Below are 15,636 nucleotides of genomic sequence, written 5' to 3'. Positions count from 1 at the left end.
AGGGAACTGTAGGTGTTTCTGAAAATATATGGGTGTGTTTTATCTGATGGCGTTTTACTACTGAGAACCGTATATTTGTGAACGTCGGGTTGCTTGCGATCTTTGGGTCTGTGATAAGATGGCGTCAAGCATACCTCTTTGTTTTAACGTCTCTCTATAGTCTATTCCCATTAAAAAAATACGCGTACAATTAAATTCTTACAACTATGTACTGTAAATTACGACAAATAAAAACATGAAAAATTATAACAAAAGCATGAGCCTGCAAAGGTTAAAGAAATAATCTTAGTCGCTTATTGTAGAATTCTCACGGAACCGGTTGCTTCAGTCAAAGTTTTCGTACGTTGTAGGTATGTCCTGGGTCGTTTTGCATGGAGTGAAATAAACAGTGCAGAATTTCCGACCAGTCCAGTGGCTATCGGTGGCTCTGTGTCTTGGTCTCTTTAATGAATAGGCACAGCAATATGACCTGCATATATATATGAATTATTAGCAACGGCGAACGGATCGTGCCACGAGCACACGCCAGTTAGGTAGTTATCGTTGAATGTGTTACGGTGGCGGGTTTGTCTTCCTAAAGGTAAATGAGTTGAGCTTGCCGGCAAACAGTTTATGACCTTTTTGTTGTCTATTTAAATTTATTAAGGCGCATTCTTACGTTTTCCTTTTATTAAAATTTGTAATCCAAATTATATTGTTACTTGTGTGATTAGTTTGTTGCCTCGAACAGTAATTAAGATAAATACCATATGCAGTACTATACACTATCGTAATCGTAGCACACTGGGCAACGTCCATTATTCCCAATGTAAACAACTAGAAGGTACCTTGAAGCGCTGTATGGAGCCTTGCATATTCGTGGACGTTAAGCGTGGCGGTCAAATAGAGCGGAAACGTGCCGTATGCAATATTACAGAATAGGTAGAGACACCTGCGCTGCGTGGCGATCAGAGAACGTATCTCACGGTATCTGTATGTACTGTACGTAAGTACAGCCAAATGGGTGGCGGTAACTACTCAAATGTAAAGCATCATGTTTTTTCACTGACGAATAGTTTTAAGTTCTTTTGTCTCTTGTGTCTACCTTGCCTGCTATCTAATAAATTCTTACGCTCCAACTGTCACACGAGTTCAGGTACTGTGTCTACTGTCTACCAGTAGGAATTTCAAAAGATAGCCGAATAACGTGTTAATTTTTTACAAGCAGACCGATCTCTTTTACTGGGCATATCTCGAATAAGTAACCAAAATAAAATCATGCAATGCAGTACACTCCTGCAATATAACTTACCATTTTTATAAAAAAACGCAAAAAAGCTACCGAATAAAAACTATGGATTCCCACAAAAAGCGCCTTTGAAAAACGACAATAAAGTTGAAGAAGCGAAAATAAAAAAAAACCAAGTAAATTATCGCGCAGAATACGTAGTATTCACCGTATCATAAGACACATTCACATCTCAGCGGGCACCTGAGTATTTTTAAAGCAAAGAGCGGCGAAGTCGACCGTCTCGTCTAGACCGTTGTAGCGCACAACATGCTGTTCACCACTGGTTCCGTGGTACGTCACGTCATAGACGCCACCTTCCAGTGCCGCCTGCAGTTTGCGGCCCGGCTTCAGGACAAGGGAAGCCCACAAAATCCGTGTATCCTCACTGTGGCCTTCATTCACCGGTTGAGTCACTGTGCGCCACAAGTACTGCGTGCCCCGCATGCCATAGAATGTCTGAGTTAGGACATTAAGGGTTCAATGGGTTTAAACCAATACTTAGGCCATGACTGGTTCTCTTGGTTTGAACCAAGTAAACCAAGTGAAGACAGCAAGCTGCCGTTCAACCACTCCCATGACAGTGGCCGAACTTTACTCGTTACACCCAAAAGCACCGAACCACATCAAACCACCGACCGACAATACCATGCACTGGACATTTCTAACTGCACTCACCCCACTTTGCTTGAATCCAGTAAACCAAGTGAATCACAGTGAACCACCATTGAACCATCAGTGAACCACCGGTGAACCAACATATTTCATGTACCGCGCATCTCTCCCTGCGCTCACCCCGCTTTGCGTGAACCCAGTAAACCAAGTGAACCACAGTGAACCACCATTGAACCACCAGTGAACCACCGGTGAACCAACATATTTCATGGACCGCACATCTCTCCCTGCGCTCACCCCACTTTGCTTGAACCCAGTAAACCAAGTGAACCACAGTGAACCACCATTGAACCACCAGTGAACAACCGGTGGACCAACATATTTCATGTACCGCGCATCTCTCCCTGCGCTCACCCCGCTTTGCGTGAACCCAGTAAACCAAGTGAACCACAGTGAACCACCATTGAACCACCAGTGAACCACCGGAGAACCAACATATTTCATGTACCGCACATCTCTCCCTGCGCTCACCCCACTTTGCTTGAATCCAGTAAACCAAGTGAACCACAGTGAACCACCATTGAACCACCAGTGAACCACCGGTGAACCAACATATTTCATGTACCGCACATCTCTTCCTGCGCTCACCCCACTTTGCTTGAATCCAGTAAACCAAGTGAACCACAGTGAACCACCATTGAACCATCAGTGAACCACCGGTGAACCAACATATTTCATGTACCGCACATCTCTCCCTGCGCTCACCCCGCTTTGCGTGAACCCAGTAAACCAAGTGAACCACAGTGAACCACCATTGAACCACCAGTGAACCACCGGTGAACCAACATATTTCATGTACCGCACATCTCTCCCTGCGCTCACCCCACTTTGCTTGAACCCAGTAAACCAAGTGAACCACAGTGAACCACCATTGAACCACCAGTGAACCACCGGTGGACCAACATATTTCATGTACCGCGCATCTCTCCCTGCGCTCACCCCGCTTTGCGTGAACCCAGTAAACCAAGTGAACCACAGTGAACCACCATTGAACCACCAGTGAACCACCGGTGAACCAACATATTTCATGTACCGCACATCTCTTCCTGTGCTCACCCCACTTTGCTTGAATCCAGTAAACCAAGTGAACCACAGTGAACCACCATTGAACCATCAGTGAACCACCGGTGAACCAACATATTTCATGTACGGCGCATCTCTCCCTGCGCTCACCCCGCTTTGCGTGAACCCAGTAAACCAAGTGAACCACAGTGAACCACCATTGAACCACCAGTGAACCACCGGTGAACCAACATATTTCATGTACCGCACATCTCTCCCTGCGCTCACCCCACTTTGCTTGAATCCAGTAAACCAAGTGAACCACAGTGAACCACCATTGAACCACCAGTGAACCACCGGTGAACCAACATATTTCATGTACCGCACATCTCTTCCTGCGCTCACCCCACTTTGCTTGAATCCAGTAAACCAAGTGAACCACAGTGAACCACCATTGAACCATCAGTGAACCACCGGTGAACCAACATATTTCATGTACGGCGCATCTCTCCCTGCGCTCACCCCGCTTTGCGTGAACCCAGTAAACCAAGTGAACCACAGTGAACCACCATTGAACCACGAGTGAACCACCGGTGAACCAACATATTTCATGTACCGCGCATCTCTCCCTGCGCTCAACCCACTTTGCTTTACTGTAAAGTGTAAACCAAATGAAACTTGAACTAGACTTTGAAATTTTACTCAAGTCACTCAACCCATCCGATGCGGGATGCATTGCCCATTTCGTAATTCTTTTAGAAATTGCACAGCTTTTGTAATTCCAAGGCAGATCTCAAAATAGGCAACCCCACTTTGGGCGGGATTTGCATTGACGAAAGCTCTAGTGTACCGCAGACTGCCGAAGAACACTGTAAAAGTCCGAGTTCTTTAAGCTTTTCAAAGATTATTTGTGTTTCTTTAGTCGTTTTCACTCTTGTATTGCACTTGGGATTTTTTTTAATGTATAATAGTATGCAATGGGAAATGGAAGTACTGTGCTACAGTTGCAGTTGCAAAAGCGGCTGTTGGCAACTTGATTTCTACCGGTATACGGCTAAATTATTGTTGCAGGAGTGGGTTTCTGTTGATTTATTCCAACGAAACATTTCAAAATCTATGAACGAAACGAATTAGAAGAAACTTGCAAAACGTGCAAAATTAAAGAATTAATAGTTACTAATTTACCGGGAGAACACCAAGCAAGATACAGTCACGCATCGGTGATTTATTATGAACAGTTGCACACAGTACCGCACACTGCACTCGTATGGCGAGATTATTAAAGAAGTAGTGAAAAATTGATCTTGAGTACTGCGCATTACACATTTAAGGGTTTTCTATTTTATAAAAAAAAGAATTTAATTCGTATATTTTGCAGCTCGAATCCCCTTCAACAGAAACACTAGAAAACCGATTTTCCGCAGCATTTTACTAGTGCCGCACTAATATGCGAACTACTCTAGTGATGACGTAACGAGCCACTGGTATTGCCTGTACTGAGACCTGCCCTGGTAATTAGCTGCAGTTAATTTAATCGCTTTTGCCAACTGCTTCTCTTGCGAATAGTGCTAAACATCGTACAACCCTACCTAAGACTGCGTCACCTTTGCAGCCTTCCTGTGGGTACTGTCGAAATACTGGATGACCTATTTCGGGAGCTCGCCGTGCAGCCGTGTCTATTGATAAAATATCGTTAAAAGTTCAATAAGCCTCTTTCTTAGGTTATTTATTCCCACACTTATTATTTAGCTTATTTATTGACCGAAGCGTAGCCAAGGTCGTCTATGAGCAGCGGCAATCGAAAAAGGATGTCTGTCCGTCGGTCACCGTCACCAAATGCCCGCATGAACTGGTGTGTTTGATACTCAATGCACACATGTTCGGTGGCCGTACGTACTCAGAACCCTTGTATTAAACTCATGATGCCTGTCCACCGGTCACTACCGCCAAATGCACTTTTGCACTGGGGTTCTGGTACCGAATGAAATACTAAACATGGGTTCATGCATGCGCGTATTGACCAAGGGTTTTCGGTAAGCCCGGAGATGCCCCCTTAAAGTTTCTGCCATACTCCCTATACATAAATAAGATTTCCAGTATGCCATTTGCCTGTTAATGCAGGTCCATACGATAATATAAATTAAATTAATTTATTTTAATTTATATTATCGTATCGCAGGCTTGAAGCGAATCGAAAAACCTTTCATCAGACGCACCGCAGATCTTTCAGTAGAGTAAAGTAGTGCCTCCGCAAAACGCTGAAGGATCTGCTTTTCGTTTGGAGGCTTACTGCACGAGTAAAGAACGAAAAACGAATGTAGCATGTGGATTTATAATGTAGCGAGTCACAACTGGACTGCGGCACTAGCCGCACTGCTACAGTTTGCCCAACCGTGCACTGTAACTAGCAAACCCGTTTGAAGTAGTATACTATATCCGCCCGATAGATCTGCACGACTTTCAGGTCAGGGCGCAATCTTCCCCTTGCCGGGTACTCAGCACTAGCCTTTCTCCCACCGGTGTGCACTGCGCTTGAATTTTTCCTTATACCACACTCTGTGGTGCAAGTCGGGCGGATGCAGTAATTTTCTGCGAAATGACCCTGCGCTTAAACCGGTAAAACTGTTCGCCGGTCCAGAAAAACAATATTCGAAAATTTTGCCGCCTACATTATTTTACTTTGCGATACGGCCAAATGGACTTCACCAAGTCAAACTCCTAACAAAGCAATGTCACACAAAAGTGTGAAAGCGTGAACGAGCAGTTTTCCAAATACACTGGCGTGTCTTAGCGAAATGTGCATTTCCCGCCATGTCACCGTTACGAAAACGTGAACTTTTCAATCAGATGAAAGTATTACATAGGAATGTGGATTTCAGGCTATTCCGGGACCACATCGAAACGGCCACGTGTGTTACATTGCGCCACCACAACTGACAATTAAAAAAAACAACAGTTCAAAAAGGGATCATTGTTCCTCGGTTACCATTTAAATGCGTTCGAAAGGGACATTATTGCCGAAATATCACCACGTGCGTGAAGCATGGCACAGATCGCTGCAGCGTCGTACCAAGTTTCTGGTACATACAAAGAAATTTACATTGCACCTTGACAGAACCGTACGCTAGCGAGTACACTAACAACTGTAAAAAAGCGGTCAAGCAAGATTTACGGAGGTGGTGTTGTAATAACTAGAGCTTCATCCATCTGTACAGTTTTGCCGGTTACATGTGTGAGGCGAGGGATCACTAGCGTTCACGCCTGAGGCGCTAGGCGCTACGCCGATGGATTACGTGTCTGTGTTGTGTCTCGCTTCGGATTGGCTTGCGTTTTGTTAGTGGGCGCGGCATAGCATGTGCTGCACGGCGTAGAATTGGCTCTACGATTTACGATCGAGCTGCGCCGATCAGTGTTGATTTTCTGTTGTCCAGACTTTAAATATTATTAAAGTCAGCAATTGGCGGTGCGACGTCTTGTGTTTCCACATAGTTCGCAATCCAGATCGCATTGCTCACTCCACAGGATCTATTCCGTTTAGGTCTCTGTCCCTGGATCCATTCTGGATCTAGCATTAGACATGCAAATACTGTACATCCATTTCATAAGCTTTAAGCTCCTAATGAAGGAGCATAAAGTAAAAAGAAAAGCGAACTAGCCATGCAAGTGAATTGCGCAACCTACAGCAACCCTTTAAAGCGTTTTTTCCATCGTAACCGTTTAATTTTTATTTGTCACAGTTTTTTCAGGAATATGGGGCTTGCAGCCTGATGAGTTTTTAACGTTGATAAAAATTTAAGCGAAACTAGTTTATTACGGTTTTTCTTATTTTCAGAGTACTTTTCCGAATACTGTACTTTAGAAGCTTGCAAAAGCGCGCTTTGTCTGAAAAACGGAAACTAAGAATGCTTGACTCGGGCCATGACGGACATGATTTCTGTGCCCTTGCTTTTTATTTTGCATAGCTTTTCTCTTACTTATTATCGGGGCCGTATGTATAGCCGCTCACATATCATTGACGCGAAGCCGCTGCGAAGACGAATAAGGGTACTGTTTGCGTGATCGGTCACCACAGCCATGCAAATGCTCGCAACCGTCAAAAACGTTAAGGCGTTAGAGACGTGTGGTGGATGATTTTGCTCATTAACCGTTCAAAAAGTTCGCCGCAAATGTTGCCCAACAATCGTTTTTTTCTGCTTTTGGGTTGTAAAATAAAATGGAAATGCGTAAAAATTTTTCTACGAATGTTGTGGATTGTTTGTACTCCGTATACGTCGAACTAGGACGTTTCGGCAGACATTATTCATAGCAAATTTGTATCAAAAATGTTTGCGTAGCGTCGTACAATTTCGTGAAAATGTATGGAATGGGTGCGTGTTTAGAGTTTGGCAGCTACAGATTCACACCTCAACACTCGAAAATTATTCGTTTAGGCGGTGAATTCACATCCCGACATTTTGACATTTAGCCTGTCGGGACATAATATATTTTGGTTCATAGTGGTTCACTAGGTTTATTTGGTACAAACAAAGTGAGATGAGCGCAGGTAGGGATGGTGTGCACATGAAATATGTTGGTTCACTGTGGTTCACTTAGTTTACTGGGTTCACGCAAAGCGGGGTAAGCGCAGGGAGAGATGCGCGGTACATGAAATATGTTGGTTCTCCGGTGGTTCACTGGTGGTTCAATGGTGGTTCACTGTGGTTCACTTGGTTTACTGGGTTCAAGCAAAGTGGGGTGAGCGCAGGGAGAGATGTGCGGTACATGAAATATGTTGGTTCACCGGTGGTTCACTCGTGGTTCAATGGTGGTTCACTGTGGTTCACTTGGTTTACTGGGTTCACGCAAAGTGGGGTGAGCGCAGGGAGAGATGCGCGGTACATGAAGTATGTTGGTCCACCGGTGGTTCACTGGTGGTTCACTGTGGTTCACTTGGTTTACTGGGTTCAAGCAAAGCGGGGTGAGCGCAGGGAGAGATGCGCGGTACATGAAATATGTTGGTTCACCGGTGGTTCACTGGTGGTTCAATGGTGGTTCACTGTGGTTCACTTGGTTTACTGGGTTCAAGCAAAGTGGGGTGAGCGCAGGGAGAGATGCGCGGTACATGAAATATGTTGGTTCACCGGTGGTTCACTGGTGGTTCAATGGTGGTTCACTGTGGTTCACTTGGTTTACTGGGTTCAAGCAAAGTGGGGTGAGCGCAGGGAGAGATGTGCGGTACATGAAATATGTTGGTCCACCGGTGGTTCACTGGTGGTTCAATGGTGGTTCACTGTGGTTCACTTGGTTTACTGGGTTCACGCAAAGCGGGGTGAGCGCAGGGAGAGATGCGCGGTACATGAAATATGTTGGTCCACCGGTGGTTCGCTGGTGGTTCAATGGTGGTTCACTGTGGTTCACTTGGTTTACTGGGTTCAAGCAAAGTGGGGTGAGCGCAGGGAGAGATGTGCGGTACATGAAATATGTTGGTTCACCGGTGGTTCACTGGTGGTTCTATTGGTTTAAAACTTTAAACCAAGTTATCGCTAATGTCCTAACTCAGACATTCTCTCCCGCATGCCGATAATCTCGCCGGGAACCCAGGTTTCCGCGTCCATAGTCAGCTTCACAAAGACCTTTTCCTGATGGTCAAAGATGATCGCAGCGACAGGGTAGGCGGGGCCGGCGATAGGCTCATCGATACGGTTAGCGTGGCCGGGGCGAGACTCCGTGGAGAAGGCCAGCGGTGGTTTCGTAGCGGAGAACTTGTACTGGTACAGGTCGCGCATCTCGGATTCCAGTAGCAGACCACTCTGCAAAAACCGTTAAATCGCTAACCGTTATCTAGAATTAATTAGCTAGCGAACTAGTTTAGAGCTAGCTGTAAAATAATGCAGCTTCAGTGATGCATAAATAGAGAAAACGCTGGCTCTCCTTGTTTTGCATAGTTGCACAAATTAAGATTGTGGTTCCTACACCGACCTTTCCGGGTCCTTCGGCCAGCTGGGCATAACTCATCAAGGGAAACCGCACGAGATACAGCACTTCCTCCAGCACCTGACGGCGATGGGCACCGGACGGTTCCAGTTTGCGAACAGTGCACTCGTTCAACGCCCACCTGCATGGATGACATGAGATATTAATGTGAGCAGCTCGTGACCTGATCAGAGCTCTCCAACTTGCTTCTCAGCCGCCAAGTAGACGTTCTGCTCCTTGACCGACAGCGTATCACGCTGCAGGATCTTGGCCAGCGTCCCCTTTCCCAGGGCCGCCACACCGTCCGAAGCGAGGACGTTGTCAGCGAATTTGTCGATGAATTCCAGGCAGCGCTGCACAATCGTCTCGATACAACACTGCAAACGAGTTCTGTTAACAATCGTACGAACCCGGGTTACACAAATCGAGAAGTGTAACGAACATTTTCCAGGATGAACAGGCAGTTGTCCACGGCCAGATGGGCGCTCATCAACTCCCAGCATTTCTCCACCAGCAGCGGCACCTCGTACTTGTCCGCGCACATCATCGTGGCGTCGACGTTGTCCGTACGCAAATCCACCGTGTCCGTGTACAGGAACCTGCAAAACAAGCAGTGGCCGAAATAACGCATACAGTATACTTTGGTTGCACCATTATGACACTCCACGCCAACACTCCACTGGGCTGTGTATCGTACGGTGAAAAGGAAAAGTTTTGCTGCTACACTAATATTACAAAGTATTATGGACAGTGCCAACCTGAGCATATTAGCAAACGCAACGGGAGCAACATCCGGAATGTCCACATAATTCTTCCGATCCGCAGCGGCACTTCCGTCGAACATCGTAGCAAACACGGCGCTACGCAGGCCCAGAACGTGCCTGCAGGGCAACACAAAATTGAACAGCCCACAGTCGAGTTATTAGCAGAGCGCGCCGGTCAGTGCTTACTTGTGAGCCGAGAAAATCTCCGCTGGTCCGAATTGTTGTCCGACGGTGAACTGTACGTCGCTAAAGTCCCCGGTGTCCCGCGAACCGTTCACGCTGCCGCCGCGTCCCCGTCCCCCACGGCCTCGTCCCCCGCGTCGTCCGGAGCTGGATGGTTGGGCAGACATTGTTCTGGCTGTAAAGTTATCACCGGCTCCTACGTTAAGTGGAATTCACGTGCGAAATGTTTTGCCGGTGTCGTGTATGACTGTCCAGAATACACCGGTGATGCTTCCTGAAGGCATGCACATAGAATTAGAAGATTTCGAAAAGTTTACCGAGATATTTCGAAGATTTAAAACTACGGAAAGGAATGAAACACAGACTCTGCAATCTCAAAACGATACTGAGAAATGAAAATCGGCCGGCGCATCGGAATAGCCGATCCGGTCCGATTTGACATACGGATTGGTTATTTCAAAAATCAGATAATTCAGACAATGGTCGGATTTAAAAATGTTACTAGTACAGCCGTTCCGGATGCGATGGGATTTAGAAAGAATATCCGAGAAGAGCCCGACGGGTGGTGGTAACGGTATACGAAAAGCATTTATGGTGTGGAATGCTCGAATACCCGCAATATCGCGGTGCAGAATAAAAATTACTGGTTGGTTGGTTTTGAGTTGCGTACGAGCAACAGTGTATTTACCTATAACGAGCTGTTGTTTTTGTAACTGTTTCTCTGACACGTGTTTATGTGATGGTTTGAAATAAAATCGCATTCTACAGTGTACGAGCCGGATACACGGCACACAGTGCCGCACCGCTTACGTATACAGATACTTACACATCCCTTATAACTTTACACTTTTGCTCAGCCGGGAGCAGCCCTCAACTCTAAAAGTTAGGACGACACTATTATCAATCCGGTGATCCCGCAAATATACAGAACATTTCATTTTCCGGTTATTAAGTACGCAGAGCCGAAGCATTCGCATTCTCTGTAGAGTGTAAAGTAAAGCTGTGTACTTGTACATATTGTACTGTATTATACTGAACTTCACCCAATACATCAGCTGTGTATAAGCCCCAATTTTCACCTCTGAATCGAAAATCTCCAAATGAAGTGTACTTAACAATATTACATTCGCGTGCTGGTTTTGTTCGGCATTTTGTGTTAGTTTGTTTCCTACTTGGGATTCCTCGATTCATTCTGACAGGACAACCTTTGCAACACAAATCGGAGCGAATCACCAAAGCATTTCGTCCAAATTTCTGTGTTTTTCCAACCCCGCCACCGTAAAACACACTAAAAAAGGATAAGAAAACCGGATTTTATTCATTTACACAGCTCAGCGACACCTGCCCTAAACCAAACTATTGGCACAACCAAGCAATCAAAAAAACAGCCCACAACCCATAGAAAAAACATCACCGCAGCATTCAACCAATCACAGATCCGTTTAACCACAACTAATTCCTCATCCCCCGCGACTCTCCAGATTATCGGCCAGCCGGCGCAACGCATGGCCCAGACTCTCCTTCTGGCAGTCGCGGTACATGCAGTAGGCGTCCCACGCCACGAACAGCGTGCCCAGCCCGATGGTCAACCCACCCGACACCCGCGCCATCACCTTCACCACGTTGTTGGTGGCCTGCTGCGCCGCCATCTCCGCGGCGTTCTTCACGGCGGCACTGGCGGCCTGCTGGGCGGCGGCCGCCTCCGCGGCTTTGGCAGCCGCTTCCTTCGTGGCGGTCTTGGCAGCCTCCATCGCCGCGCGACTGCCCGCTTCCGCCAGGGTCTTCTCGGCCGCTTTGGCGGCGGCGATCTCCGCAGCGGAATTCAGTCCCGCCTTTAAGAAGAAAATACTCGGTAATACATCAATAATAAATAGATGCTTAATACTCGGAACATGAGAGCTGCTTTTGGATAGTGTCCACCTAATAAATGAATGCCTCCCCTACGTTATACACAACGGAGAATACTGTCGAATCCCGTTAATGATCTTTAGTATACTATATACGCTTATGGCAGATACTCTAAACCGCTAAAGTACAGCTTCAGCAGAACGCTGAGAAAGAAGCAAACACCACAACAGACGTCTCCAGACCCAGATTACGATGTTCACAACACTTGCATAAACACTTGTTTACCGATGAGCGCAATGGTTTACATACATGAGTGCACGGCACATAACATGCAATTCATTTTGTGAAATTACGTAGTGTAATGGTTTGGACGTCATTTCGCGGCACGTTCCCTTGACAGAATTTGAGAATCCACAGATAAATGAATGAATCAACAAATAAATGATTATAAATTTGATTCAACAATGTATAAATTTTTTATAGCTAATCTTGTCAGAAACCGCCCTTACAGAAATAGGGAATTTGTCGTTCTAAATCTCAAATCAGGACAGTGTCCAAATCAGGACAGAGTGAAAAGAGTCAAATTATACCGAAATTTTAAATCTTAATTTTTGCTTTGATTCGGTTACTTGAATGCCTCGGTCAAATAAAACAAATAAAAATATCAAAATTCAAAATTACAAAAACTGGACACAAAATTAATGATCTATTATTACGAAAATGCAATAGAAGTACTCAAAAGCATGAAATTGCTTGAAATTAATCCAAAAACGAATCCAACGTCAATAATTCATATACAATTCGATTAATAATTAGCTCTGGAACTTTGTTCAATTTTAATTAAGCAAATCTAATTTAATTTTGCATAAAAATGTTTATGCAATTATGACTTATTTATTGAAGCATTAGTTCTACGGATAAGAAAAAGTATGGAGGAAATTGCACACACAGTTGTAATGAAAATTACTGTACCACCAATTTGATACCAAGAAACCAACTGAGAAGGACTCACCCGCGCCGCCTTTTTCGCCGTCTCCCCCACGGCCAACTGCACGGCCTCCTCGGCCACCATCTTCGCCGCATCGGCCACCGCGAACTCCGCCGCCTTCACCGCCACCTCGCGCGCCGCATCCCCGGCCATGGCGCTAGCCGTCCGCTTCAGCGCCTCGGCCGCCGCCTTCTCCTTCCCCTTCTCCAACGCCCGCACCGCCAACATCTTGGCCGTCTCATCCCCGCCCTCCTGCAGCACCTTCTCCGCGGCGCCCCGCGCCACCGTAAACGCGATCTTCTTGGTCGGCCCCTCCACCATGCCCCCCACCACCCCCAGCGCAATATCATCCGTCACATTAACCCCCGCCCGCGCCGTCACCTCCAGGCTCTTGATCAACAACGGCAACAGCACCGCCACCAACGGCTCCCCTAACACCTTCCGCACCGTCTCGTCCTCGACGTACCGGTTCAGCGTGAAGATCGTCGAGCTGATGAGCGTCGCCAGGCTGAGTCCGCCGAAGGTGTGCCCGATGGAGTGGGCGCTGAGTAAGGCGGGGAAGGCGCCGTGCTGGGCGACAACGAATTTGGAGGCGGTGTAGCGGGGGGTCTGGAGTTGCTGGAGGCAGTAGTCGAGGATGTCGTGGGCGATCTGGTCTTCTTCGATGGCGCACTGGAGGCGCTCCATCAGGGTGCTGTGGTCCTTGGAACCCACGTACGTCCCCACGGTCTTGGTCACGCCGCCCGCGGCGCTGACGCCGGCCCCGCCCCATAGGAGGGCCGCGGCCGCGGTGGGCACGGCGGCGGCGCCGGCCGTGGCGAAGGTGACCACGCCGCCGGCGATGGCTAAAGCACCGCCTGGAATAAAAAACACGGTGGTTTCCCTCCTTAACGTCGCTATTCGACCGTGCAGCAGACCACAGAAATTTTCGTAATGCAATGTCAGCAAAAATTATGGCGAACAAATTCAAAATATTTAGCTTTTGATAATCCTTTTCTCCCATTTTCTCCTGTGCCAATATTTACGTACCCGCAATGGCAAAAAAATGACAGAACTATCTCACTTTGCTACCAAGTTTTTATTTTCCACAATGGCAGTGCTAATTTTCTGATATGTTCCCAGTCACCACCATAAGCCATTACACTACCTTCCTTGATGTCAACACGCAAACAAAAGTAGCCAACATGTTACTGCGGAATGCGGATAAAGAATGAAAACTGAAAATTTCACAATTAATAATACTACAAAAAAATTTATTATCACGTATGATAAAATACATGAAATTATGAAAATAAAATATAAACAACAACCGGGCGAAAAGACAAAAAAAAGTGCGAATAACTCTCTCTGGCTGGGAACTGACGACATTTTATGACGGTTCTTTAGTTTTCAAGCGACTGTACAGATACGCTTGTCCCGAAAATCACACAATTTATTAAATCACAGAATCGACGAAAAATGAATTATTCTTAGCAAGATCTTATAATTATTTATGCTTGGCAAATTAGCAATGAAGCGGGAAATCATGGTCTATGAAGTAGGAAGTAAACCATTCTACTTGTATCATGAACTAACAACTGCTGGCTCACCAATAATGGAGACGGTTCCCCCGGCGATGGCCGTGTTCTTCTCCACCCGGGCCACCTCATCGACGGCAGCGGCCGTCTCCCGGATCAGGCGGATGGTCCGCCGTCGTGTCTGGATGGCCTTGGCCGTGACCACGTTGAGATCCTGCAGGAAGTGCCCCACCAGCTCCTCCTCGCCACTGGCGCACGGCCGCACCAGCCCGAAGAGGGGAATGTGCTCCCTGGACTCCTCCGGGGCCGTGGGGGTGCTGGGCGTGGAGAGGGCAGCAGTCACTACACACACGAACGAATTTCATCATTTTACGAGCAAATGATTAGAATGAAGAGTAGCAGTATAGCCACTGGAGTTCGACATCGAAGAGCAACCAATTTATACTGCAATATCCACCACCACCATCTGGAAATCCTTACTAGGATGATAAATCTCGCATAACACCATGACTGAATATCCACTTAATTTTATAAATTACCTCATTCAATGTTAAAGTAGTTTTTTTAGGTTTTACGAATTTTATTGCTCACTGTTTATCAGCTCAGTTGCTTAGCCCATAGCCATAGGCCATAGGGTTTATGATTTATCGTTAACTGGTTACTGGTAAAGTTTTTTACTCGTATGATCCTTTGAAATCAATCAGTCTCGCAAATGATAACTTTATTTTGTTACAAACTGCAATATTTAAATATTTCTAGCACTCTACGGGTGAAAAGATTTCGCTGGCACCATTAGTGTGCAATTGCACTGAAAAGTACCCAGCACCATACGGTCCATACCTGATGGACGATCCGCAATCATCAACTCCATAATCACCGTTTGGTGTGGGATCGAGCCCAATCACAGCACGTATGAAACTTCGATCCCTAATCTTCAGAAAATTACCATCCGTCCGAATTTAGCGACATCCATTAGTGAACAAATCTCGACACTGCAGTATAAATTGGGTCGCCGTGGGACATACACACGATATCATGCAAACAGCAAATTATACAGCAGCACGCTCAGGCACTGAGCGATGCAGTGTGGATGGCGCAGGGTCGGATTACTATTCCCGCCGAGTATTCCCAGATAGTCTATTCTTTATTCAAATTTGTTAAAATAAAGAAGATTGAAAGTTTTTAAATTTTAAAACAATAAAAATTGTCGAACAACCTGTTACGGTGTTACCAGTTTCAAAGTCAAACAGCTGCCTGACTATTCGATTCCTACGATATGCCACATGAAAAGATCAACCACGAATTACTGTGGTTTATACCGTACTTTAACGTCGCTTTGACGCTATCTCGCTACGGTATGTCACCGTATGTACAACTGTGCATTTCGCAGTATGTGCACTTCGCTATAACTTCCGCCGGAACGTGCTAGATGAATCATCC

At 46.2% G+C, this 15,636-nt stretch overlaps 2 protein-coding genes across 2 annotated transcripts; both read right to left on the bottom strand.

Annotated features, from left to right (window-relative positions):
- Positions 1–8,466: 8,466 nt before the first annotated feature.
- Positions 8,467–10,135, bottom strand: LOC129598246 (BTB/POZ domain-containing protein 3-like). Its single transcript, XM_055496067.1, has 6 exons — positions 9,847–10,135; positions 9,655–9,777; positions 9,339–9,495; positions 9,104–9,273; positions 8,903–9,038; positions 8,467–8,733 (listed from the first exon to the last, which is right to left on the bottom strand). The coding sequence occupies exons 1-6, from the start codon at positions 10,008–10,010 to the stop codon at positions 8,467–8,469; spliced, it is 1,017 nt and encodes a 338-aa protein (XP_055352042.1). The 5' UTR covers positions 10,011–10,135.
- A 946-nt stretch (positions 10,136–11,081) lies between these two features.
- On the bottom strand, positions 11,082–15,492 carry LOC129598218 (uncharacterized). Its single transcript, XM_055496019.1, has 4 exons — positions 15,037–15,492; positions 14,269–14,538; positions 12,704–13,536; positions 11,082–11,675 (listed from the first exon to the last, which is right to left on the bottom strand). The coding sequence occupies exons 1-4, from the start codon at positions 15,065–15,067 to the stop codon at positions 11,304–11,306; spliced, it is 1,506 nt and encodes a 501-aa protein (XP_055351994.1). The 5' UTR covers positions 15,068–15,492; the 3' UTR covers positions 11,082–11,303.
- Between the last annotated feature and the right edge of the window lie 144 nt (positions 15,493–15,636).

This window comes from Paramacrobiotus metropolitanus, unplaced genomic scaffold (genome assembly GCF_019649055.1).
Source record: "Paramacrobiotus metropolitanus isolate TYO unplaced genomic scaffold, Prichtersi_v1.0 Parri_scaffold0000118, whole genome shotgun sequence".
NCBI classification, from domain to species: domain Eukaryota; kingdom Metazoa; phylum Tardigrada; class Eutardigrada; order Parachela; family Macrobiotidae; genus Paramacrobiotus; species Paramacrobiotus metropolitanus.
Note: the sequence above shows the minus strand (reverse complement) of the source record. Positions and strands in the feature narration are given on the sequence as shown.